This window comes from Leptopilina boulardi, unplaced genomic scaffold (genome assembly GCF_019393585.1).
Source record: "Leptopilina boulardi isolate dan_hultmark-lab unplaced genomic scaffold, ZJU_Lbou_2.1 LbouV2_332, whole genome shotgun sequence".
Lineage (NCBI taxonomy): Eukaryota > Metazoa > Arthropoda > Insecta > Hymenoptera > Figitidae > Leptopilina > Leptopilina boulardi.
Window position 1 is genome coordinate 3,791,764 of NW_026137899.1, and position 25,498 is coordinate 3,817,261.

Consider the following 25,498-nt stretch of genomic DNA (forward strand, 5'->3'; position numbering starts at 1 on the left):
ATTGGAGTAGAAAGAAGGAAGCTAGGAATAAAAGTATAAGAAAAAGAAAAGAGTGACTAACCTTTCGAAGTCGTCGTCTTTCTCGAAGAGTTGCTGCCTTTCGTCGATCAACCGTGACAGTCTTTTTTTTGCAAGCCTTACACGCCCAGAGGAGACATCTTCGTGGTCCATGGGGTGAATCTACATCCAAAACATGAGGATGTGGCACATGTTCCACTGTTTCGCTTTCGGTCGTTTCCTCACCATCTGCTGAGGGTGATCCCAAATCTGCAGATGCATCCGCCGACACTATCGACGACGTATCGTCCGAGTCAGGTATATAACGAGAATGTGATCTATAAACGTTTAATTTTTTTTCCATATAAAAAAGTTTTTACTTCTGAGCATTTTTTATAGCGTACGATTTCAATGGCTCTTAAAAATAGCTATTCAATTTTTAACGAGCCTCTTTAATCGTCACTTTTTATTTATTATCAACTAAAAATGAAATCATATAGTCATTTTTAGAGTATTTAAGTGAATGTCAATTCAGTTTTTTCACTTTGTCAAAATAATAATTTTCTGCAACATTAACTTATAAAATTAAATTTTACACATGAAAAACTTTGTGTAAAGTGCCTCTTTTTATAACAGTGCGTAAAGTGATAATGTTGCCAATATTGTTGCAAATTTAGGTAAAAGAGGGGGTGTATCATAAATAACTATTTAATATTTTTTTGAAAAATAAATTCTGAAACGTGACATTTACAATTTGAAAGCATTTTAAACTATAAATTCTGAAAATAATATATATTTATCACTATTTTTGTAAAAAAAATTTGGTCGGCATTAGATATAAAATGGTACCCGCGTTGAATACAGAATCAGAACTCGTTTAAGAGTTTTTAAGAGCATTTGAACCTTCGTGACGTCACAAATCATGGCGCATGACACGCAAACTTCTCAGGTATGTGAAAAGCACAATTTTGAATATTTTTTAAAAAAACCTTTTGGAAAATATTCAGAACAACACAGACTCTGTCTGTTATGTGCGAAAAATTCAAAATTTTGCGTTTAAAACGTTTTTTAAACAATGCCTACATATAAGCAATTCGTGTATTTTTCCTTACTTGTGACAACCAACTTAAACATTGTTTAAAAAACGTTTTATACGCAAAATTTTGAATTTTCCGCACATAACAGACAGAGTCTATGTTATTCTGAACATTTTCCAAAAGGTTTTTTAAAAAATATTCAAAATTGTGCTTTTCACATACCTGAGAAGTTTGCGTGTCATGCGCCATGATTTGTGACGTCACGAAGGTTCAAATGCTCTTAAAGAAATTTTAACACATTAAATTAATTAAATATAAATATTATACACATACATTTTTTATAATGTTGAATAATTTTTACTTAATTTTGCCCCACTCCGGTGCAGACCCTGATCACTAACTTTACATTTGAAAAATATGCCTTTTACTTTGAATGAATTAATTAAGGTAATGAAACAAATAAGCGACTCATTCCAATAATATAATAATCCACTATCGTTTATGCCATATGTTGTGTACACGAGCAAGAGCAATTATTGTAAATTATGTGTAATTATGTCCTAGCATTTCTATGCTGTTATACATGCAGGTATATAGACGATCTATTGGAATGTTTCCAGATGTTCTCTGCGCGCTAACAAATTCTGCAACACGATTTGTGAGAATCACAAAAAAGAGACAAAAAGCAAAAATATAATATGACCTATAAAAAGAAACGTTCCGCACAGAATAGGGTGAAAACATACTACATGAAGGGGCAATAAAGCCATCTGCACATTTACAACAGAAATTCATTCCTTCACACTCGCTGTAGATTCGATTGAACAATTAATGTGTCAACTTCACTACAAATCAGGATACTCAACATACCGAATCAACTTTTTACTTGGATTTCAGTTAATTACAAAAAATACGTTTCTTTTGTAACCCGTAAGTAGAATAATTTTCAATTTAAAAAAATAAATAAAAAAAGTCTTTAGTACTACACCCAGAAAAAAGATTTCTTTGAAATAAAAAGATCTTTTCTTTTAAATCACTTTTTAAAATATATATAACTTCGTCAATTTTGCTCCGATCGGCTTGAAATTTTTACACAATATTCTTGAAATATTAAACATTAATTTAAAAAAATAAAAAAAGTAAGTTAAGTTAGTTAAAAAAAATTGTGTTGTGGGTTAGTACCACATCCCAGTGACTCTTATTAAACATTTTTTTTATTACAAAATTTATTTTATATACTTCAAACTTTTTATACCTAAAAGAAGGGGTTTTAAACTATTAAAAAAATGTTATTCCCTATTTATTATGGATTATCTTGCTGCCATGGCCACCTGAAAATACTCTTACTTGTGATTGGCGGACACAATATCTCTAATTCAGGTCATCAAAAAATAAAACTTTTAATATTTTCTTGAACAGTAAACTTGTCGCTATCGTCGGAACTAAGATCAACTATTTTCGATGAAAAAAACAAAATGGCGGACTTTTTTAATTTTTAACCTTGTTTTTTTAACTTAAATTGTTTAAAAAAATGGTTAAATATTAATAAAAAATTATGAATGAAGTTCCGACGATAGCGGTATACGATTTTTGACCCACAAAAAATTCAACATTTTCGGAAACAAGGACCCAAAAAAAATAACCGTGTCTGGCCGTTTTGCTAAATCAAGTCGTTTGTGGTTTTTAGGGGTAAAAACAACCCCTTAATTAAAAGTGACAAGATATCTTTTAAAAATTATTAATATTTTATAAAATTTGGTATCTAGGGGTTTTCGGGGTCGCTGATTATTAATCTGATGTCAGATTTTCAAAATGGCGGATCCAATATGGCGGTCAAACTTTTAAAAAGTTATGAATTTTTTATTTTATATCCGCCATTTTGAATTTTGAAAATTTGACATCAGCGACCCCAAAATCCCCTAGATACCAAAAAATGTTTCCATATTTAATAACGTTTCAATTTTGTATTTCGTATGTAAACTGTCACAGACAAGTTCTAAACGTAACCTGAAACTAAGTAGTTTTTATCAGGAGTTTACGAGATATGTACGTACATTCTGCACTGCTCATAAAAGTTAGTTAACTTCCCAAAAAGTTTCACAAATTAAGTATATTTTAAACAGAATATTTAATTTACGTAACTTCTAAAATATTATTTACTTATACGTACGTTCGACTTGGGGTGAACGATGTGTACTTTTATGTATGGGGCATTCTATGTCACTGGGAGACCCCCTCTGCCCAAAAATGGTTTTAACAGAAAAATGTCTACATAGACTTAAAATTTAGCTTATTATGTTTACTTTCAAGTGCAATGTGGCACCATTCAAAATTGCAAATGGCAAATCCAATATGGCGGATAATTTACAAAAAAAATCGGAAAAAGTGTTCAAATACGCTTGAAAATTTTTACTCGAGGGTTTTTTGTGTCGCCAAATACGAATTTGACATCAGATTTTCAAAATTAACAATGGCGGATCCAATATGGCGGAAATTTTCTTTAAAAAAATTAAAAATGGGCGAATTTGATTCAAACTGGTTACTCGGGGGTTTTCGGAGTCGCTGAATAAGAATCTGACATCAGGTTTTAAAAATTCAAAATGGCGGATTCAATATGGCGGACATGAAATTTTAAAAAAGTATCAACTTTCAAGAATCTTGTTATCTGGGGGTTTTTTGGGTCGCTGATTACGAATCTGAAGTTAGATTTTCAAAATTAACAATGACGGATCCAATATGGCGGATATTTTTTTTTTTTTTTTGAAATGGACGAATTTGATTCAAACTGGTTACTGGGGGGTTTTCGGAGTCGCTGAATAAGAATCTGACATCAGATTTCAAAAATTCAAAATGGCGGATTCAATATAGCGGACATGATATTTTAAAAATGAATCAATTTTCAAGAATCTTGGTATCTGGGGTTTTCGAGGTTGGTGATTACGAGTAATTTTAATGAAAATCGATTAAAAACTAACTGAGCTGCATTGCACGGAGCTCAAAAAGTACGTTTTGAGAAAAACGCATTTAAAGTTTGCGATACAAAAAGTAGTATTTTAACTATTACTTTTGTACTCTTCCGCATATATTTTAAACCTCTTTATAATTTTTTTTATATAAAAAACTAGTCGAAAAAATTAACATTGCGACGGTCACGTGGCCTAACAATCACATGTTGTTAATGCATTACTAAAAAACGATTTTACTTGTTTTATTACAATAAATAGTTCTTTAAAAATAAAAAAATAAAATGATTTTATTTTTTTTGAGCGATTCTGCGCGTCACTATGTTCTATCACACAGTCCCCCCATCAATGTACTGAGCGAGCATCACCATGACCATATAAGGAGATGTTCGCATACTAGCGCTAGCGCGTGAGCCAATCAGCGCGTCACGTTTCTTCCTACCACTCATCTCCCCACCACTGTCTCAAACGAACCTGGGTCTGGCACGCTAGCTCGTTCATTCTTTCTGCGACAGCGATCCAGAACACTCTTTATATTCTACCGATTCTCTACGCATATTTTAATTATACATAGTCCGTCATTCCTGACCTTTCTTTCCCTTCATTTTCTTTGCCTTATTCATTTCTTTTCTTTTTTATTCTATTCATTTATTTTTTATTTCTTATTCTCCGGTTTTTTTATAGTAAGTAAGTTCTGTTTTTTATTAGTTGTAAGTTTTGTTTTTTATTAGTTGTAAGTTTTGTTTTTTATTAGTTGTAAGTTTTGTTTTTTATTAGTTGTCAGATTTTTAGTTATAAGGTTATTAGTTAAGCTTGTTTTTTTAGTTATTATATATGCCGAATAAAAGTAACATTCATGCCGATAGATGTTGTAATCCCTTTCAAGCCGTGGGTCACAAAGGTAAGTATTTGCGTAATGTTTCTGAAAATCTCAAACGAAAGTTCCCTGATATTGACGATAATGCAAAAATTTGCAATGAATGTAGAAAAAAAAGTAAGGATGCTTCAATTAACAGAACACCTTCTGACGCTTCTGAGAATGTATTGGATGCGAATCAGATGGATGTTGACCAAGATCAGAATGTTTCTGCTCAATTAAACGAAACATCGTCCAGTCTGAATCCTGAAGATGTCCGATCGAAGAGAGAAATTGAGTTGGAAAACCTGCTTAGCGATTTAAAAGAAAAATTTCAGACTTTGTCCAGACATAATCCAATGCAATTAAAAATCCTTACCGTAACACCAAAATCATGGTCTGCTAAAAAAATATCAAAAGAATTTAATTGCAGTTGGCAATTTGCCAAAAAAGCAAAAGATCTTAGAGATGCAAAAGGCATTTTGCCAGAAACAACTTCGAAAGTTGGTAAACTATTACCCGAATCAACTGTCCAAAAAATTTTAAATTTTTATAACAGTGACGAAAACGTTAGGATAATGCCAGGTAGGAAAGACGTCATCTCTGTAAAGAATGAAAATGGACGTTGTTTAATGCAGAAACGGCTTCTTCTTTTAGATTTGAGAGGTCTTTTTCTTAAATTTAAAGAATCTTATCCAGACTGTCCAATCAGTTTCAGCAAATTTGCCCAACTACGGCCAAAACATTGCATACTTGCTGGTGGTAGTGGAACACATTGCGTCTGTGTTTGTACCATTCACCAGAATTGTAAATTAATGTTGGACGCTATTAACATTGAAAAATTAACCAAAAATTCTGAAAAATCAATTTGCAGTTATAAAGATTGCTTGCAGCAAATTACATGTTCCAATCCTAGTGAGGAATGTTCTCTTGGCGAATGTGCAAAATGTCCAGACATTTCTGAGTTTATGCTTTACTTACAAAAATTATTAGAAGAACAAAACTTTTACGATGTACAATTTAGTTCATGGTCAGGTACAGATAGATCAACGCTGCAAACTCAAATTTTGCCTACAGTTGAATTCCTAGAGGAACTAAATAAAAAATTGTTGCTTTTGAAGCCTCATTCATTTATATCGAAAGAACAGTCGCAATATTTTACAGAAAAAAAATAATTTAAGTGATGGTGAAGTACTTGTTGTTTTAGATTTTTCAGAAAACTACAAATATGTCATTCAAGATGCGTCTCAGGCCTTTCATTTTAATAACGACCAGTGTACAATTTTTCCTGTCGTTTATTACCATATAAAAAATGAAAAAATTGAGCATGAAATTATTGTATTTTTGTCAGATAGTACGCGGAATGATACAAGTGCTGTATATACTATTCAAAAAATGTTGTTTCCACATATATAAAAAAGCGTTGATGTAAAGAAAATTATTTATTTTAGTGATGGGGCAAAACAACATTTTAAAAATAAATATCAAATGATGAACTTAATGAACCATCAAGATGATTTTAATGTTAGCGCTGAATGGCATGTTCATGCGACAGCTCATGGCAAAGGAGTACATTACTAGTACAAATTCATTGAAATCTGAATAAATATTATTAAAATTATTAAATTTTAATTAATAAATTAATTAAATTAATAATAAATAAATAATTAAATAAATTAAAATCGACATTAAGAAATTATTTTTAAAAATAATTTCAATGAAATTGCCTAAAATCCAATAAATTATTAAAAAGTCTTGAAACGAACATAACCTTTAAATTCTAGTCATTATTGGCGGAAACTCCACCTTCACTTGCGGCTATATTGAAAGTCTTGAAATTTACATAACCTTAAAATTTATGGCATTTTTGGCGGGAAATACAGAGAGAGATGAGGGAAGGACTTACTGCTTTATTTAGAGTCTTAAAACAAACATAACCTCAAAATTTAGGTCATTTTTGACCGAGGAGGGGAAATGAGAGGAAGGGGGGGACTTGCGGCTATATTCAAAACCTTGAAACGAACATAACCTCAAAATTTAGGTCATTTCTGGCGGGGGAAGGGGGGACTTGCGGCTATGTTCAGAGTCTTGAAACGAACATAACCTCAAAATTTAGGAGGGGGGACTCTCCCCTCCTAGGTCAAGAATTCTTGAAACAGCGGCGGCGGTGGCGATATCTTTTTGTAATATAGGAAGATATATCATTATCATTACTATATTATAAAAGGATATCGCCGCCGCCGCCGCCGCTGATTCAAGAATGAACGCTAGGCGAGAACTTCGACGCTACGCGGGAGCTCACAGTACTCGCTTACCTTTCAACTCACGGAGTATTCAGACTCGCGTACCGTTCAGAATTTGTCTCAAATGAACACTAGGCGAGAATTTCGACACTACGCGGGAACTCGCTGTACTCGCCTACCATTCAGCACACAAAGCATACATATTCGCGTAACGTATGCCTCAAATAATAACAGCCTCAAATTTACGTCAAAGGTGATAGGCATGGAGGCGAACATAACCTCAAAATTTTGTCAAATTCATAGAAAAAAATACTGACATAACCTCAAAATTAGGGTCATCTTGGATATAAAAAAATTTTTTAAAAGAATTTGGCAAAAATTAATCTTTCAAAACTTATTCCGTTCCTAATTAACTTTTTAATTGCAAGATAGATGAAAATTTACTTTACGGATGAAGGTTAAAATATAGTTTATGTTCATATTAAAATATAAATAAACTTTTGCTGTTCAAATGTAAAAACTTTTGATTAAAAATAAAATTAATCAAAATAATATAGTATAATATAATATAATATAATAACTATTCCTATAGTTTTAGCATTTGCAATAACTATCAACAAATCTCAGGGACAAAGTTTCGAACATGTTGGAATATATTTACGTAGACCTTTATTTTCACATGGTCAATTGTATGTAGCTCTTTCTAGATGTAAAAATCAAAATAAATTATACGTTGAAATTGATTCAACAGAATTTGACAATATAGAAAATATCTTTTGGGGAGAGGTTTTTGAATAAATATTCGAAATAAATTCATTTGTCTGCTGGATAAAAATTTCAAGTAATGTAATGTCAAAAAATTTAAATTGATAATATTTGTAATATTTACATTAATTTCAAATACGTTTAATTTTTATTATTAACCTAACTTTTTAATTAATTATAATAAAACAATTTAATATTTATAACAAATTTTTAGTTTAGGTGAGATGCAAGATGATTGGTTTGTAATAAACTTTAAAGCTTATTACACCTCCCCGTGGTGCATCTTGGAAACAAATTCTTTAAAAATTAAAAATTTTTCTTAAAGAATTTGGCTAAAAACCAATCTTTAAAAATACGTTAAAACTTATTACGTTACTAATTACTTTATTTTTTAATTTCAGAATAAATAAAAATGAAGTTTACAGATGAGAATTAAAATATACAGGTCTATATAATTAAATATAATTTTAAATAATAAATATTATTATTTATAGGGGGTTGGCGCGCGAAGCGCGCAGGGGGGCGAAGCCACTCTAGTATATATATATATATATATATATATATATATATATATATATATATATATATATATATATATATATATATATATATATTTATATTGGTGTATGTATGAGAGATTCTTTTTCAATCGCCCCAGCCCAAAAATTCAATGTTCTGGGATTGGCTTCATACTTTGGTAAATTGTTGTCCTATATGATAGTAATAAATCCCTAAAATATAAACTCATTAAAAAAATATTTGTAGAAAGTAGAGGGGGTTGAAGTTTTGACGTTAAGGGTAACATTGTCATTTTCAAATCCGTATAACTATGACAAAAGTTAATGGATTTTAATTTATCTATAATGAATTTTAATGCATTTTTCACGTACTTTTCGAAAATTTATACAAAATTAAAAAAAAAAAATTTTTGACCCTTTTTTTCAAAATCAACCCTTATTTTTCGATTTTCACCCCTTCGGGAATTTTTTTTTTTATTTTTTTTATTTTCATTGGAAAGCTGAGGTTTTTTCCCATGAGCTATGTAAATATGAAAATGGGACAACAATAATTTTGTGAGAAACAGAATATGAAAGCAGCCGGTTCCTACCTAAATCCTTGAAGATGATCTTTAGGTATAACCGTTATCGGCAACGCCTAGATTAATATTCTGTTTCTCACAAAATTATTGTTGTCCCATTTTCATATTTACATAGCTCATGGGAAAAAACCTCAGCTTTCCAATGAAAATAAAATAAAAAAAAAAAAAAATACCCGAAGGGGTGAAAATCAAAAAATAAGGGTTGATTTTGAAAAAAAAGGGGTTAAAAATTTTTTTTTAAATTTTGTATACATTTTTGAAAAGTACGTAAAAAATGCATTAAAATTCATTATGGATAAATTAAAATCCATTAACTTTTGCTTCCTCTGGAGGAAGCTATGTAGTCCTTCAAATTATGAAATTATTAGAAATGCACCAAACAAATTTTTTTCTATTTATAAATGTCATATATAAGTCCCTGATCAATTGTCCGGATGTATGTATGTGTGTGTGTGTGTGTGGATCCATTTTTTTGTGAACACGATAACTTTAATACGTTTTAACGGATTTGGCTAAAATTTGGTACGTATATTTGTCACATCAATATCTCAAAATGGACACAATGATTTTAGAAAATACCCCAAAAAAAAATTTTATCGTCTTTTTTCCAAAAATTTTTTTTTAATTGAAAAAATTTTTAAATCGAAAAATTTAAGGTAATATATAATATAATCGTCTTCTTTATGTCAAGATGAATCGATTGATATATATAAAGTATAGATGTGATTGAAATTTAAAGAATTAAAGAAAGTTAAAAAATCAAAAATTCTCATTTTAGCTAAAAAATGATGTGTTTATTTAAATTCATGTTTATATATGAAATAATTTTATTCCTTGCATTGAAACGAATTGGTTGGTATATATAAAGTATAGATTTGATTTAAAATTTGAGAATTAATAAAAATTGAAAAATCGAAAATTCATATTTTAGCTAAAAAATTTTGTGTTTTTTTAAAATTCAAGTTGATGAATAAAATAATTGTATTCCTTGCATTAAAACGAATCGATTCGTATATATAAAGTTTATGTTACACTCAAAATTAATTGAAATTTTCTTTATTTTTCAAAAAATTTAATTAATTTAAAACATTTTTAACTCGAAATTTTTTAAATCAATCAATTGAATTGGACAAGTTCATTGCTTCCTTCACGAGGAAGCGAATTTTTTGCTTCACACAATGAGGAAGCATAATGTTTATGAAATAAACATAAAGGACCCCCTCCTTGTTGTTATAGTTATACGGATTTGAAAATGACAATGTTATCCTTAACGTCAAAACTTCAACCCCCTCTACTTTCTACAAATATTTTTTTAATGAGTTTATATTTTAGGGATTTATTACTATCATATAGGACAACAATTTACCAAAGTATGAAGCCAATCCCAGAACATTCACTTTTTGGGCTGGGGCGATTGAAAAAGAATCTCTCATATATATAAGCATAGAAGAGACCGGGGTTACTTGGCGCACTTTTTACTCTTTGTTGTGTAACTCACCCATTTTTGCTTTTTTTTTAAAGTTATTGTATAGAAAACTTGTTGTAACATTTCAGTTTTAATTTAAAAAAAAAGTTACAATATATTTAATACTTTTCTTTTTATACCACTTTATTTGAAGCTGTGCAAAGCGCGCCAAGCAACCCCGGCCGGGGGTGGCCTGGCACATTACCCGGGGTTGCGTGGCGCAGGAGTGAAATTAATTAAATTATGTGATTTAAGGGGGTAGTCTGGTGTTTAGGCCTTTCTTAGGAGCTTATTTCAGAATTTATTTTTATTATAAAATAAAATATAATCACACCAAATCTTTTTACATCGTTTTATTCTCCTTTTGAAGTGTTGAAAAAAATTATAATCGATTATTTTTTACTAGACATTGTTATTTATATTTAATATTAATGTTTATATCAAAAAAATGCTGACGCAGGTGATTTACAAAAATCTGTTCGACCGATTGCTCCAATTTTTTTTTAGCTTATTTTACACAAGTATGGCTGTGGCCCGTACTAGAATTACCCAATTTTAATGATAACTTTTTTTTATTTTTGACTTTTTGTCAATAAAATAGAGACAAGTTTTGTATCTTTTCGCTTATATAGTCCGCTATTTTGTTATTTATTAACAAAAATGTTTCATTCTAGTACGCGCCAGAGCCATGCTTGTGTAGAATAAGCTATAAAAAAATTGGAGCAATTGGTCGGATAGATTTTTGTAAATCATCTGCGCCAACATTTTTTTGTTATAAACATTAATATTAAATATAAATAACAAAATCTAGTAAAAAATAATCGATTATAATTTTTTTCAACACTTCATGATTAGAATAAAACGAAGTAAAAAGATTTGGTGTGATTATATTTTATTTTATAATAAAAAAAAAATCATGAAATAAGCTCCCAAAAAGGCATCGAAACACCAGACTACCCCCTTAAAGTTTAAAGATTATAAAACTTAATAAAATAATTCTTGTACTGTTATTTTACAATAAAATTATTTTAAAAATTAGAAAATTTCATTTAAATTATAAACATTTCTATGAAATCGTAAAATTATCAAAAATATATATATATTTTTTATGAATTACGCTGTAAATATTTAAAAACCCATTATTCGGTTAAATTTTTTAAAAAGGACTGTTATTGGTGCTTAATAATGTGTAAATTTCATGTAATCAACTTTCATTTAATCATTTTATTAATATTTAACGAAATTTTCAGATAACCGCGCCACCTAACCCCAAAAGTACTTTTGTAATATTTATTCATTTTTTTATAAAAACTGTTAATATAAATAAAAAAAATTTTTTAGTTTTGTAATAACAAATGTATAGAGCTGAAATTTTAAAATTTGAATCATTCCTATGTGATTTCCTCTAAAGTTTCTCTCACATTATCTTATGACAATTACCCATGTCAATTTCATATAAATTTCCTATGTAATTTCCTGTAAAAAACATAAAAATTCATAATAATAACCAAAATTCACTTTCTATACGAATTTATATGGAATCCTATGAAAATTCCTATAAAATTCAGAGATTTTATATAGTTTTATTTTTCTAGGAAATTTTATCGGGTTCTATATAGGATCCTACATGGGAATTTTCAATAGGGTACTAATTAATTTTTTTAATTTTAAAATAGATGAATATTTAGTTTGTGGATGCAAGTTAAAATATACAAGTGTTCATGTTTATATTAAAATATATATGTATATAAATTTTCACTATTAAAAATTTTTTAAATGTTATTAAATATAAATTTTATAAAAATGATATTTAATATTTTTAAAGAATTTAAACAGGGGATTAGCGCTCACGTGGGTGAAGTGCTCCTAGTATATATATATTAATATAATAATTATTATTATTATAATTAATTAATATATATATTTATAAAATCAGACTTTTGTCTATAGGGCATTTCCACGAGAACAATTGAATTTTCGTCCTTGCGACACGATGACTAAAACTGCTGTATCTTTTTTCAATTTTCTTATAAAATAAAAAAAAATTTTGGAAACGTTTCTATTTTCTTATCTTTTTGCATTCGAAAAAAAATTTTATTTTATAATAATTTCAAAAAAAGTTACAGACAAATTTAAGCATCGTGACGCACGGACAGAAAGTCCGCTTTTTCATGGAAATGCCCTGTATATTGTTCAGAATCTAAAAATTTGACATAGTTTGTCGTTATAAATAGCAAGGAGTTCAAAAATTGTCCATAAAAAATTTGTGTCTGTATGTATGTATGTCCGCAATATTTTGTTCCAGCATCACGTAAGTATGTTTTAAGGGGGCATCTTTCATTTCTTAATATATTATTTCTAAACTTTTTATACTTGGGTATTAAATGTTATTTACTCACATCTTAGCACAATTTTGCAAAAATTACAAGCTAAAACTGAGATATATCTATAAAACTTTTTTTAAGTGTTAAAAAATCGAAATAACAATAATTGTTAACAATTGCTTTCAAACTGAATTCAGGTGTATTTTTTAGATCTCTACCCAGACAGCACAAAAACTTGCAACAACCTTGCAGCATTATGAAAATTGCCTCAAGATTGCCTCAAGTAACAAAATGTCCCACATTAGTATGGTTGCAATGAGAGGTTGCTGCAAGTTGTCAAAAAATGTTGCCGCAATCTTCCAATGGAAGGTTTTTCGTGTAACATTAACTTAACATAAAATAATATAATGCAAATAAAAAAATTAATAAATAAACAATTTCAATTTTTTCCTTTTGTGATTTCAAGCACAAGTCTTTTGTAAGATTGCAGCAATCATATTGTAAGCTTGTGTTAAGCACATATGAACCTTTTATTGCAAGCTTACATTAAGCTTTCACTGCAAGGTTGGAACAATCTCACAGTTTTCCTAAAAGTATCAAATTGAGACCAAAAATTGCATCAAATCTTTGCAACGTTTTGATGCACATAAGTTATATCAAAAAGAGATCGTTTTGTGTATCATTTTTAGAAATGATACACGAAACGGTCTCATTTTTTGATGCAAAAAATTTAATCAATTTATATTAATCATGGCCGAATTGAATCGACTCAAAATTAAATTTCTAAAAATGATACACAAAACGATCTCTTTTTGATATAACTTATGTGCATCAAAACGTTGCAATAGAAAAAGATACAACCAAGTTTACTGTGCTGTCATTGCAAAATTGCGGCAACATTTTTTGGAAGCTTGCAGCAACTTTTCATTGCAAGCTTGCTAAAGTGGGACATTTTGTTACTTGAGGCAATCTTGTTGGAAGCTTGCCGCGCAAGCTTGGGAACTTGGCATTTTTATAATGCTGCAAGGTTGTTGCAAGTTTTTGTGCTATCTGGGTAATAAAGATTTTCACGTAAAAATAATGAGATTTCAAATTGCAAATTCAAAGTGTCTGGTTCAAAAATTTGAGACAATAATCCACAATATTGCAATAATTTGCATTCAAACTTGACGCAACGTTATTTTTAGGGCCTCTGATTAAGACTTTGTCGTGTCAATATAGTAAGATTAGAGATTACAAATTAAATTATTGAAATGAAATTTTTTTTCCTGTGTACGTAAAAGAGTAAGATTAGGGTAAGTGTACCAATTACAGCAAGTGCATCCATTACGGCGCGTTTATAAAAAATAACTATTATTACTATTATATTTAATGTAACTGTTGCAAAATGATTAAAAAAATTATTTTAATCTTTTTTTGAAACAATTACTTATTAAGATGCACATTTAAACAATTATTAATTTAATTATTTGACATTAAATTTTTTCCCTCGCCGTAATTGAAACAATTTTAAGATTTCCATTGACTTCAATTACGGCGGGCAAAGTATCTTCAAAATACACGTAATTTTGGTCACCGAAATTGATACAAACTGATACAAACGCGCCGTAATAGAAAATTACGGTATTAGTTTTAATTTCTCATATTTGTTTAAATAATTTATTTTTATAAAGTTAAAATTTTTTTTAATATCTAAATAACATAAGCCTTTAGTTTTATAAGTCTTCAATTAACTTTATACAATAGAATTGTCGAATTTTCTATTTCAAAGGTATTTTGACTCGAATCGCGCCGTAATTAGTACATTTACCCTAGTTTAAATTTTTTATTTGTTTCTCAAAAATTCTTTTAACTTTTTCATATTAATTTTTTTTTATTGTAATCTAATATTGTTTATGTGCTAAAGAAAAATTATTATTTATCATAAAATTTTACTCTTTTCAATCTATTTAAAAGGTTTGCGGATTAAAATATTTTCAATTTTTCTTCCTAAAATTAAATAAAATAATAAAATTCTGAAGGAAAATAAATTGAAAATTTCAATAATAATAAATAATAAAAAGAAAAAATGAAATTGAGGAAGATTATGACATGAAATTCTCTCAGCATAATTTTGATATTGAATATATACTGTCAATAATGATCTCCGGAGGGGATGCGATTTATTCTCAAAGGACATGGTCCGCATAAATTATGCAAATTGTGCCCACACTCAAGTATCACAGCAGAAGTAGCCAAAGGCGGAAACCTACTAACCTTAGATGTTCATGGCGACAATCTACAGAGTTGACACTTCCGGTTGATGCCAAACTGCTATCAGTACTTGCAATCCTCGTTTGCTTCTCCCTATCACGATCAGACACGTATCTTTGCAAATAATCCGCATCACTTGACGAATAAAAGTGTCGCCTGTGATGATGATAACTATCGTAGGATTCGTACTGGTAAGGTCCAACGTCTGTCATGAGGGTCATCATTTCACAAATAACTCGCACACTCAATATGTCACGCACTTTTTTATATTTAATGCCGTTGAATTTTTCTACCTTACCCCCAAGACGAATACATTTTTTTAGTTTTTGCTCTTTTTTATACTTTGGTATTTCAACTTTTCTTCTTTCCCTTTTCTATTTCTCTTTTTCAGATTCTTCACTTTTATTTCTCAACCTTTTAAACACAAATGCTATTGAACATATTCCTGTTTATTCAGCTATTTCTTGAATCAGGATTCAAAATCATGAAAACACATCACAAAAACTGATTGCTGCAGACAAGACACTTGTCACTCGCGGAACACAGGAAGTTAATTTAAAACTTTCAAGCTGGTAATACCGACAATAAATAAACAAACAACCCGAAATTTAGTAACTGATAAATAATTTATAAAGTCAGTGATAAATGTACAGTTTTATGATACTGATTTTAGAAAAAATTGAAAGCTTCTAAGTTGACAACTTATAAAAAAAGTAACTGATAAACTTAGGATTTATGTGAAATATGAAATTAATAAACTTTCAGTAACGTGAAAGAAAAATATTGTCGCGACGCGCGAAGATTGAAAAGATCTGAAATCCTTGATGCCGGAGATCAGAATGAAGACTTAGGCATCTTCTAGTAATGTCTCCGACGGTCCACATGGATCACTATAATGCGTAAGTGGTCCATATGTGTGTACTCTAAATAGTGTGTTTTATCGTTGTGATTGTGGTGCTACTCTTATGAGAACGGTATACTGCATATGTGTCAAGTCACACCCCAAAATAACTATTTTTAAACTGGACAACCAATGATGTGACGAGGAGAATTTTCCTTAAAGACAAAAGACCCGCCTCTTCGAATATCAAAGACGCATGATTTTTGGCAGCATCTCATTTTAGGGAGTGGTTTTGATCATCAATTAAAAGCTCTCCACTCGGAAATCTAGCGTGACCTCGTGATACTTCACTTCTGCCGGTGCGTGCATATTTAACGTCTTTCCGGAGATTTTAATGAGGGACCCATAATACCTTCCCAGTTGTCCTTTTGTCATTTTACACATATTGCAGTATGTTGCAAATCCGTCCAAAAATCACAAATTTTTTATTTCTTCTGTTTTTTACGTGTTTAGAGATGTATGAAACTAATGTAATCATGTCTGATGAAAAGAAAACAAATTTGTCATCAGAAAAATCTTGTAGGTTATGCAAATTCTATTTATTGTTTTTGTAATTTGATAAATACTGTCATTTGGGTGGTCCTTATTTTGTGATAGTTGGGATTTCTTAGGGGAAACTAAAGACAGTTAATGAAACAATTTTGAGAAAATCTCTTAAATTTTAAGTCTTATTTGCTTGGTGAGATGATTCAATTACAGCTATATATTTTCTACTTTTGAAAAGAAATCATTTTTTAGCTCCATATATATTACTCAATTAACTAGAATAATAATTTGAAAGTTGGTACAGTAGCGGGAATCCTTTTTGTTGCTCAATAATTTCTTGTAATCATTTTTATTATTTTTTTTTTATTATTTTCAGTACATAAGAACGTTAGAACAATAAAGGAAACAGTAAACTTCGTTTCAATTTGATTAATTAAAAAATGTTAAATTAGAAATTTTTAAAATTAATTTGTGATACATATGGGCGATTCCACGTGAGATTTACATATCACATTTTAAATTCGGTAAATATATTTTTTTTCGATCTTTATAGAAAAAAAAGTTTACGTATTTTTTTATTTTTTTATAACTACTCAAATTTTTGAGTTTTGAATTTTTCAAAATCTGATTTTTTCGAGTTTTTTTAAAATACACCTAATTTCAATGACATCTAACTCTAAAAGCATTGAATTTACGAATTATGACCAAGATACAAAAAAGAGTCTGTTTTTCATCAACTTTCAAAATTTTTTTTCGTTAACATATTTTGAAAGTCGATGAAGAACTGAAACTTTTTTGTATCTTGATCATAATTCCTAAATTCAATGTTTTTAGAGTTAGATGTCATTGAAATTAGGTGTATTTTAAAAAAACTCGAAAAAATCAGATTTTGAAAAATCCATAACTCGAAAATTTGAGCACTTAAAAAAATAAAAAAATACGTAAACCATTTTTTCTATTAAGATCGAAAAAAATATATTTACCGAATTTAAAATGTCATATGTAAATCTCACGTGGAATCGCCCATATATACTACCGTCGGGAATTATGCGACCTCTACTTTTATGATGACTATAAAACGGCATAAATCTTAAAAAATATTCAAACTAAAATTTTCCCTTTTTATTCTCTTAAAACCATAATAAAATTCTGAAATAAATGTCAAAGAGTTAATTTTTCAATTAGATATCTAAGAAAAAATCTAATGATTAATCCATTAGTGCCCATATCCACGCTGACAAGCAGATATCCAAAAAACAACTAATAGGATCACAGCATGAACCCTGATAATAATTTTGGATGTTAAAAATTTTATGAAAAAAGTTTTTTAAAGAATTAGTTGTAATCAAATAAAAAAATTAAAAAAATATAATATCTCCATTCGATTCTATGAAAAATTACTAAGCAAACATGTATCACTTGAATTATTTTTATTAAGTTACATTTGTTGTAAAAATATTATAAACAATTAAAATTAATTTATTCTCGTTTATTTGTTTATAACAAATTATTTTAAGGAAATTTTTAACGTCAACAATTATTTTTAGAGTTTTATGCTAGGATCCCAATAGTTATTTTTTCGATATCTACTTGTCTGTTGCTATGGGCTAGAACGAGTACACGGAAAGAAAGTTTGTAGCAATATTTGATATTATGGTGTTACTTTTTAGTATATTTGGTTACAATTGCGGAACATTTTGGCATGATAATGATTTTCGATACTATTTTTAAGTATGATTGAGATTAAAATAAGAATATTTAATATAGTTGGAAAGAAAATTTGATATAATATTTACGTAACCAAATATTTCAAATTTCGTAATTAGAATTGTATAAAATGATATAATTATTTCAGATTTTGAAAATTGAAAAAGAAATATCAAAGTTAACGAGATTCGACGAAATTTGCCGAAGTTGAACGTTCGGAATTGCCCGATCTTCACCGAGTGGTAACGAAGACTGACGAAGCACTTTAGACAAGCCCCTTTTTACCATTATCTTGATACAGACCTGAATTTCTTTTATATAATTAATTTCGAAGATTTTACAAAAAATCAGTAAAAAAAATTGTTCTTCAAAAAATAATAAAATATTTAATTATTTCCCAATAAATAATGATTTTTATTTATATTTTTAAACATGTTTTGATATAATTTCACCTTTCTCATAAGCGGTGAAAAACATGTCTGGTTAGTATATAAGAATGGTCACATCAGTTTTTCACATGAGCGTAAATTTGTATGTGAAGCGTTATTCTGCGAATGTAGTTAGTACAGGTTAGGAATAAAAATAAGCCAATCGATGTAAAACAATGCGGTGTATGTGTGTGTGTGCATTTAAAAGTTCATATCCTCGTCTATCCTCGAGATAAGAAAGAGATAAAACTTTGGCGTAGAATCTATTGGTGTTTCTGTTGTCATCTGTCACGACTGAACCACTTCGAATTTTTAGTATAGTTTTAACAAATTTCGAAATAATCTTTCCAAATTTTCCTATAAATTTAGTAAATAACAAAGTGCGCGTCGGTTTAACTTACTTCTGGTTTTTCGTATAAATTTATCAATTTACGAAATAATAATTTCAATTTTTGGAATATATTTACTAAAAAGACTATTGGTAAAAATATACCGATTTTCGTTATCAAACCCAAATGTTCCACGTTTAAAAAAGAGAATACTAAAATTTCCTATCAGATTTATCAAATATTGCTACTAAATTTCTTTCCGTGTAGGGGACGTAGGAGAAAAATGGGATAGCTAAGGTTTGAAGTTCAATTAAACTAACATTATCCGAGGTAATGTGGGGAAGAGGCACCTCGGATAAGCGAAAACTCGGATAACACAGAATAAATACCTAAAATTCAAAAATTTTTATAATTTTTTTTATGTATTTAATGTGCTACAAAGAAAATTAATCACAAATGAGTATAATTATTGTTATTGCATATCGGTTCCATCCGTTTTATCCGAAAGATTCCGTATTATCCGAACATGCACCTCGTTTTATGTAGGGTCAGTTGGGGTAAATGGGGACAAAACCGATATTTTTCTTAAAATACGTAAGTTTCTTCCTTTAAAAGGTAATATTTCCGGGTTTATGTTTTTTAAGTTATTATTTACATTCCCAGGATTAATTTTATGCAGCAGAAAAAAATTTAGATATGCTTTAAACGCATGAAACTGACTGTCCCCATTTACCCTACAATTTAGAAAATTTTATAAAATTTGGGGTAAATAGGGACAGAATAGTTTCTAAGAAAGGTTTAAGAAAAAAGTTTATTTAAGTATATTACTGTATTAAGGGATGAAAAAACTTGAAAATTTTTTTGTGATAATATAACAAGCTGTCCCATTTACCCCAAAAATTGAAAAACTCAGGGTAAATGGGGACAGCTTGTTATTATTAATCAAATTGACAAAAATGAAAAAATTCAAGTGAATTTCTGTTAAGGGAGTAAGAAAAAATATAAGGAATATAAGGAATAAGAAAAAATTTTTGTATGATTTTTAAGTCTGTTTTCTTTGAAATGCGAGACAAAATAGTGAAGTTCCGAAAGCGTCTTACCTCCGATCTTAATGAAACTTGGTATACTAACGTATTTTTGTTATTATCTCGTAAAAAATGTTGTATACATTTTTTACCAAAAGTCGTTATTTTTCGAGAAAATTCCAAAAAACCATAAAATAGCATGAAAAATGACGAAAAAAACAGTGCACATCATAACTAAAGGAAAAATCAAGACTTGTAAGTAAATAACCGCGTCATCAAATTGCGTAAACTGCTACTGTGGATCCCACCCACTTTGTCCGTAGAATTCTTTCGGCCATATCCGCCCCTCGTTTTTAAAATACGCATGAAAAGTACTTTACGCGGCCCAATACCGCGTACATCGTTTTCCGTGGACTGCTACTTATGATCCCATCTGACTTTTTTACATTTACTTTCATTGACATTCATTATTTGTATATGGTACACGTAATGTATATGTCGTAGGGAAATAGAAGAATCCGGGAATAAGTCTACTTCTTAGGCAGTAGGCTTACTGCTGGCAATTAGAGGAATTCACGTAGAAATCATTCACATTCATCTATTTGCGTAGGGAGTAAGCTTACTGCCCGATAAAGATTCGGCATTTAGACAACTTAAATCGCGTGTCCATCGCGTTATACTGCACTCCGAATCAATCTGCAGAATTTCATACATTTTGGAGTAATGATAGAATTTTTTTGACTTTTTTTCACTTCCATTAATCAAAATTGATTTCACTGCTTCATATTGCTGTTTACTCCACACGGATCTATTTCCTGTTTGAGCCTCCACTTTCGTTTTAAATATTTTTTCAAATTCACAGCGATTCACCGAATTAACTCCCATTATTAATAATTGTAATTAATTTATATAAAAAATAATAAAACGATAGAAATTAAAAATGAATAAAATCACTAGTTTGCTATAACGGTTCTAAGACGTTTGTAAATTATAAATACAAATTTTTCACTACCTATGAAGTCTTACACTATGAATATTAGACGAGGAAAATCTAGGAGTCATTAGTATCTAATTAAATTCATTGTTTTGAATTGCGACTTTGGGTTGATTCATAAACAAATACACGGATGACGATGTAAGTTGTCTAAAGGCCAAATCTTTATCGGGCAGTAAGCTTGGGTTAGATCCCATGCTGCGGCGATAGAGCCATGCACGGTAAATTTCAAAAAAAAATTTTCTCGAGAACAAAACATAAAGCATTTACCAAATTTTAAAATGTAATTTGTATAGTATTGAAGAATATTCATGATTTTTTTAGATCGAAATTAGCCCAATAACAGGTTTAAACATTAATAAAAAATTTTTTTTTTAAATAAATAATATAAAAATTATAAAATATTAAAAATAAAAATCATTTTCTTAAAATTCAATAATTTTTAAAGAAAAAACATTTAAAACACTTTTCTGTACAAAGAAAAATGAAAAAGTTATAGCGAAAAGGAAAAAAAGTATCTTAAATTTGTTAATGTAAATAACTTGAAAAAAATTTAAGATTTTTAATTAAAATTTTTCACACTTATTTAAGTCCCCAAACAATACAAAAAAATGAAATATTAAAAAAATCTAAGTCATGACTGATTTGTTTCAAATGAAATGCCTCACATATGTAATCTTTCTATGTTAAAACTAACTAAAGTTTGAATGATAAAATTGAAACTAATCCAATTAACATAATTTTTTAATTTAATTTTAAGCTTTGAAAAATTAAGAGAAGTAAATATTTTATAAAATTTTTAAGAAACTATTTTTTATGTAATTATTAACCAATTAACAATAATAAGAGGAATTAATTTAAGGGATAACATTACTCAGACACTTTCAAAAAATCGAATTTTTCTTCTTACATTGTCCCTTAGGGTCTTAGAAATATCATCCCATTAGTTTTATGAGGTTAAACCACCTTTATATTTTAAAAGAATCAAAAAAAAAAAATTCGTTTGCTTAAGGTACACCTTATAGACATAGAAATGATATGCTATATGGACCCGGCGTAGCGGATTACAGGTAATTTTTAATTTAATCATTGTTAATCATGACCAAATTGTTAAAAAAAACTTTAAACGCGTTATTCTTAAAACTATATTTGAAAAATCGTTGTGCACTCTAGTTGCCACAAAGAACCCCGCACACGCTATAGAGGAAAAAAAGTTCGGTCAAATTTTTTTAAACTTTGCAGTTTTGTAGATTATCACCTCCTGAACAAAAAATATTAAGGTCAAAACCTCCAAGAATCAAATCCTTCTGAGCTACACCATGTTGAAAGCTTAAAAAGTGAAAAAAAACTTAGGGCTTAAGTTTGACTCAAGACTTGAGTTTGGCTCGAGGCTTGGCTTTGGCTCATGTTTGGCTCAAGGCTCAGGTTTGGCTCGAGGCTTGGCTTTGGCTCAAGGCTTGAGTTTGGCTCAAGGCTCATATATAGCTCAAGGCTTAAGTTTTGCTCGAGGCTCACGTTAGGCTCAAGGCTTAAGTTTGGCTCGAGGCTTAAGTTTGGCTTGAGGCTCACGTTAGGCTCAAGGCTTAAGTTTGGCTCTAACTTAAGCCTTGAGCCATACGTGAGCATCGAGCCAAAGCCAAGCCTCGAGCCAAACTCAAGTCTTGAGTCAAACTCAAGCCTTTAGCTAGAGCTTAGCCATGAGCCTAAAACTTATTTTTTTTGTCACTTTTTAAGCTTTCAACATGGTGTAGTTCAGAAGGACTTGATTCTTGGAGGTTTTGACCTGAATATTTTTTTTTCAGGAGGTGATAATCTACAAAACTGCAAAGTTTAAAAAAAAATTTGACCGAAATTTTTTTTCCCCTATAGCGTGTGCGGGGTCCTTTCAATCAATCCTCTTATTTTTTTATTTTGTTTCTGATATAATTATCTAGAGAAATGCGTACGGATTTTTTTAAATATTAATATTTTCTAGACGACAATTGTTACCTTTTTTATATTGTAATAAGTATGTTCTTAAAAAGTTATTTAATAAATAAAACTTTATTTGTTTATAACTTTTTAAGAACACCCAGGCAGAAAAGTCGGACGAATGTCGGAGTTTATAACCGGCTGGGAACTGTACCCGTACAGACCGCTAGTACTGATGGTCTGTACCGATTATTTAAGTATATATATATATATATATATCTAAATTATAAATGATTTACAAATTAATTATTAATTAATTTAATTTTTAAATTAAACTTTAAATTGTTTTGTAGTAAAGTTAGCTAAAATTATTTAATAAAATAAATATTAAAAATATTATGTATTAAAAAAATAGAATGATAAAAATATAACAAACTTTTTTTAGGCAAAATATTTAATTATTCAAAAATATACATTGAATAAAATATTCAAAATATACCTGTAACATCAGTTCGTATTTAAAAAATGTTCATTATCAAGTTCTTGTACATTTTAATGCTATCCAAAGTTTTAAAGTGTGAAATTATGCTTTAAATCCCAGTAAAAAAGGAATTATTGAGCAAGCCGTCTGCTCAATTATCCAAACGACATCTGGACAATTGGACTGCTTGCTCAATCATCCAATGCATTAGGCCCAATCAACCTGCACATATTTAAAGGCTACACAAAGGAAAAATTAACTTCCCTATTGAAAATCCCCACATGGGAAACCACATGGGATCCTATGTCAAAAACTATGTAAAACCCCATTCCCCGTACACAGAAAAAACTTGGACTCATTTTTGTTGCAACTCATTTTCTTTTGGGTATCGAAAAGAGTATGGGACAAACTTCATGTTATTCAAAATGATATTGGCTGGAATTTCAGATTTCTAAGTTGGTATCATAAGCAGAGTAATTTTGTATTTCAATTATTGTTTCTAATATTTCAACAACACCAGAAAGATTATTTTGACCAGTACGAATATTTAGAAGTTTTTAAATAAAAATTATTTATTATTATTTACGTAGATAATAATTAATTTCATAAGTTTTTAAATTTACCGCTATTATTTAAGTTGGCAGTACCGTTCCTGTTGTCAAAACACATGTTTTCATTTTTCTAACCTAAAAACATATTTCCTTTATTATTTTATTACGCGATTACAAGCAATTTTTAATCAAATATATTAAGTCTAGCGTGTTATTTACTTCTTTGTAATTATTATATTTCATGTTTTTGTGCAAAATTATTCGTTATTTCACAATATTTTTCGATTTTTACATTCTCATCATAATGAGAAAGTATTACATTTGGGCGATTTTGAGCATTCTCTAATTTTAGTAAATCTCGACGTTTTGAGACTTTCTGATGCCGAAAAAATGGGTCCTAAAAAAATGTCTGTCTGTATGTATGTCTGTAGACAAAATTTGGTCCGACGATAACTCGAACAAATTTTAATGAATCGACTTCAAATTTGGTATACACCTTAAGTGTACCAAAATCTCGCCTGAGTTCGTTGGCCAGATGATTTCGTTGAAAAACAACAAAATAATTCAAATTTTTAGTTTTTAAAAAGTTCTAAAATTCGCATTTTTCAAAAAAAATTTTTTTTTAATTTCTTTTCGAAAATTACGACTACAAATAAACACTTTTTTCCTTTGACAATTTTTAATAGCGATTAAAACAAAAAAGTTATACCATTTTTTTAAAAAAAGACAAAAAATGACAAAAACGGATGGAAAATGGGTAAAATGCAGGGCGAAATTACTTTATTTTGAGAAAATATGAGCAACTATGTATTATTTCTCTTTAAACCACCTTAAATTAACATAAATTAAAGTAACTTACTCATAAAATACCGAATTTTTTGTTTTTTTTTAATTTTTAATAAAAATTTATTTTTACATTCTCATCATAATGAGAAAGTATTACATTTGGGCGATTTTGAGCATTCTCTAATTTTAGTAAATCTCGACGTTTTGAGACTTTCTGATGCCGAAAAAATGGGTCCTAAAAAAATGTCTGTCTGTATGTATGTCTGTAGACAAAATTTGGTCCGACGATAACTCGAACAAATTTTAATGAATCGACTTCAAATTTGGTATACACCTTAAGTGTACCAAAATCTCGCCTGAGTTCGTTGGCCAGATGATTTCGTTGAAAAACAACAAAATAATTCAAATTTTTAATTTTTAAAAAGTTCTAAAATTCGCATTTTTCAAAAAAAAAATTTTTTCAATTTCTTTTCGAAAATTACGACTAAAAATAAACTCTTTCTTCCTTTGACAATTTTTAATAGCGATTAAAACAAAAAAGTTATACCATTTTTTTAAAAAAAGACAAGAAATGACAAAAACGGATGAAAAATGGGTAAAATGCAGGGCGAAATTACTTTATTTTGAGAAAATATGAGCAACTATGTATTATTTCTCTTTAAACCACCTTAAATTAACATAAATTAAAGTAACTTACTCATAAAATACCGAATTTTTTGTTTTTTTTTTATAAGTCCAACCATTGTTATCCATTTCCAAACATTGCAATTGTTTTTTAAAAAATCCTCTATTCCAAAATAGTTTATATTGCGTTGTTTATAGCAGAATTTCTTACGTTTTCGATTACTAACTCGCTGAATTGGAATTTGTGTTCAAATTAAATATTTCAAAATGGCG

At 29.1% G+C, this 25,498-nt stretch overlaps 1 protein-coding gene across 1 annotated transcript in view; it reads right to left on the reverse strand.

Annotated features, from left to right (window-relative positions):
- Positions 1 to 15,925, reverse strand: part of LOC127285410 (transcription factor SUM-1) — a 158,032-nt gene extending 142,107 nt beyond the window's left edge. The window contains exons 1-2 of the mRNA XM_051311412.1: positions 15,006 to 15,925; positions 62 to 335 (exon numbers count right to left, since the gene is read on the reverse strand). Coding sequence (XP_051167369.1) covers positions 62 to 335; positions 15,006 to 15,226 — 495 coding nt within the window. The 5' untranslated portion in view covers positions 15,227 to 15,925. The remainder of the gene's footprint in view (positions 1 to 61; positions 336 to 15,005) is intronic.
- Positions 15,926 to 25,498: the final 9,573 nt, after the last annotated feature.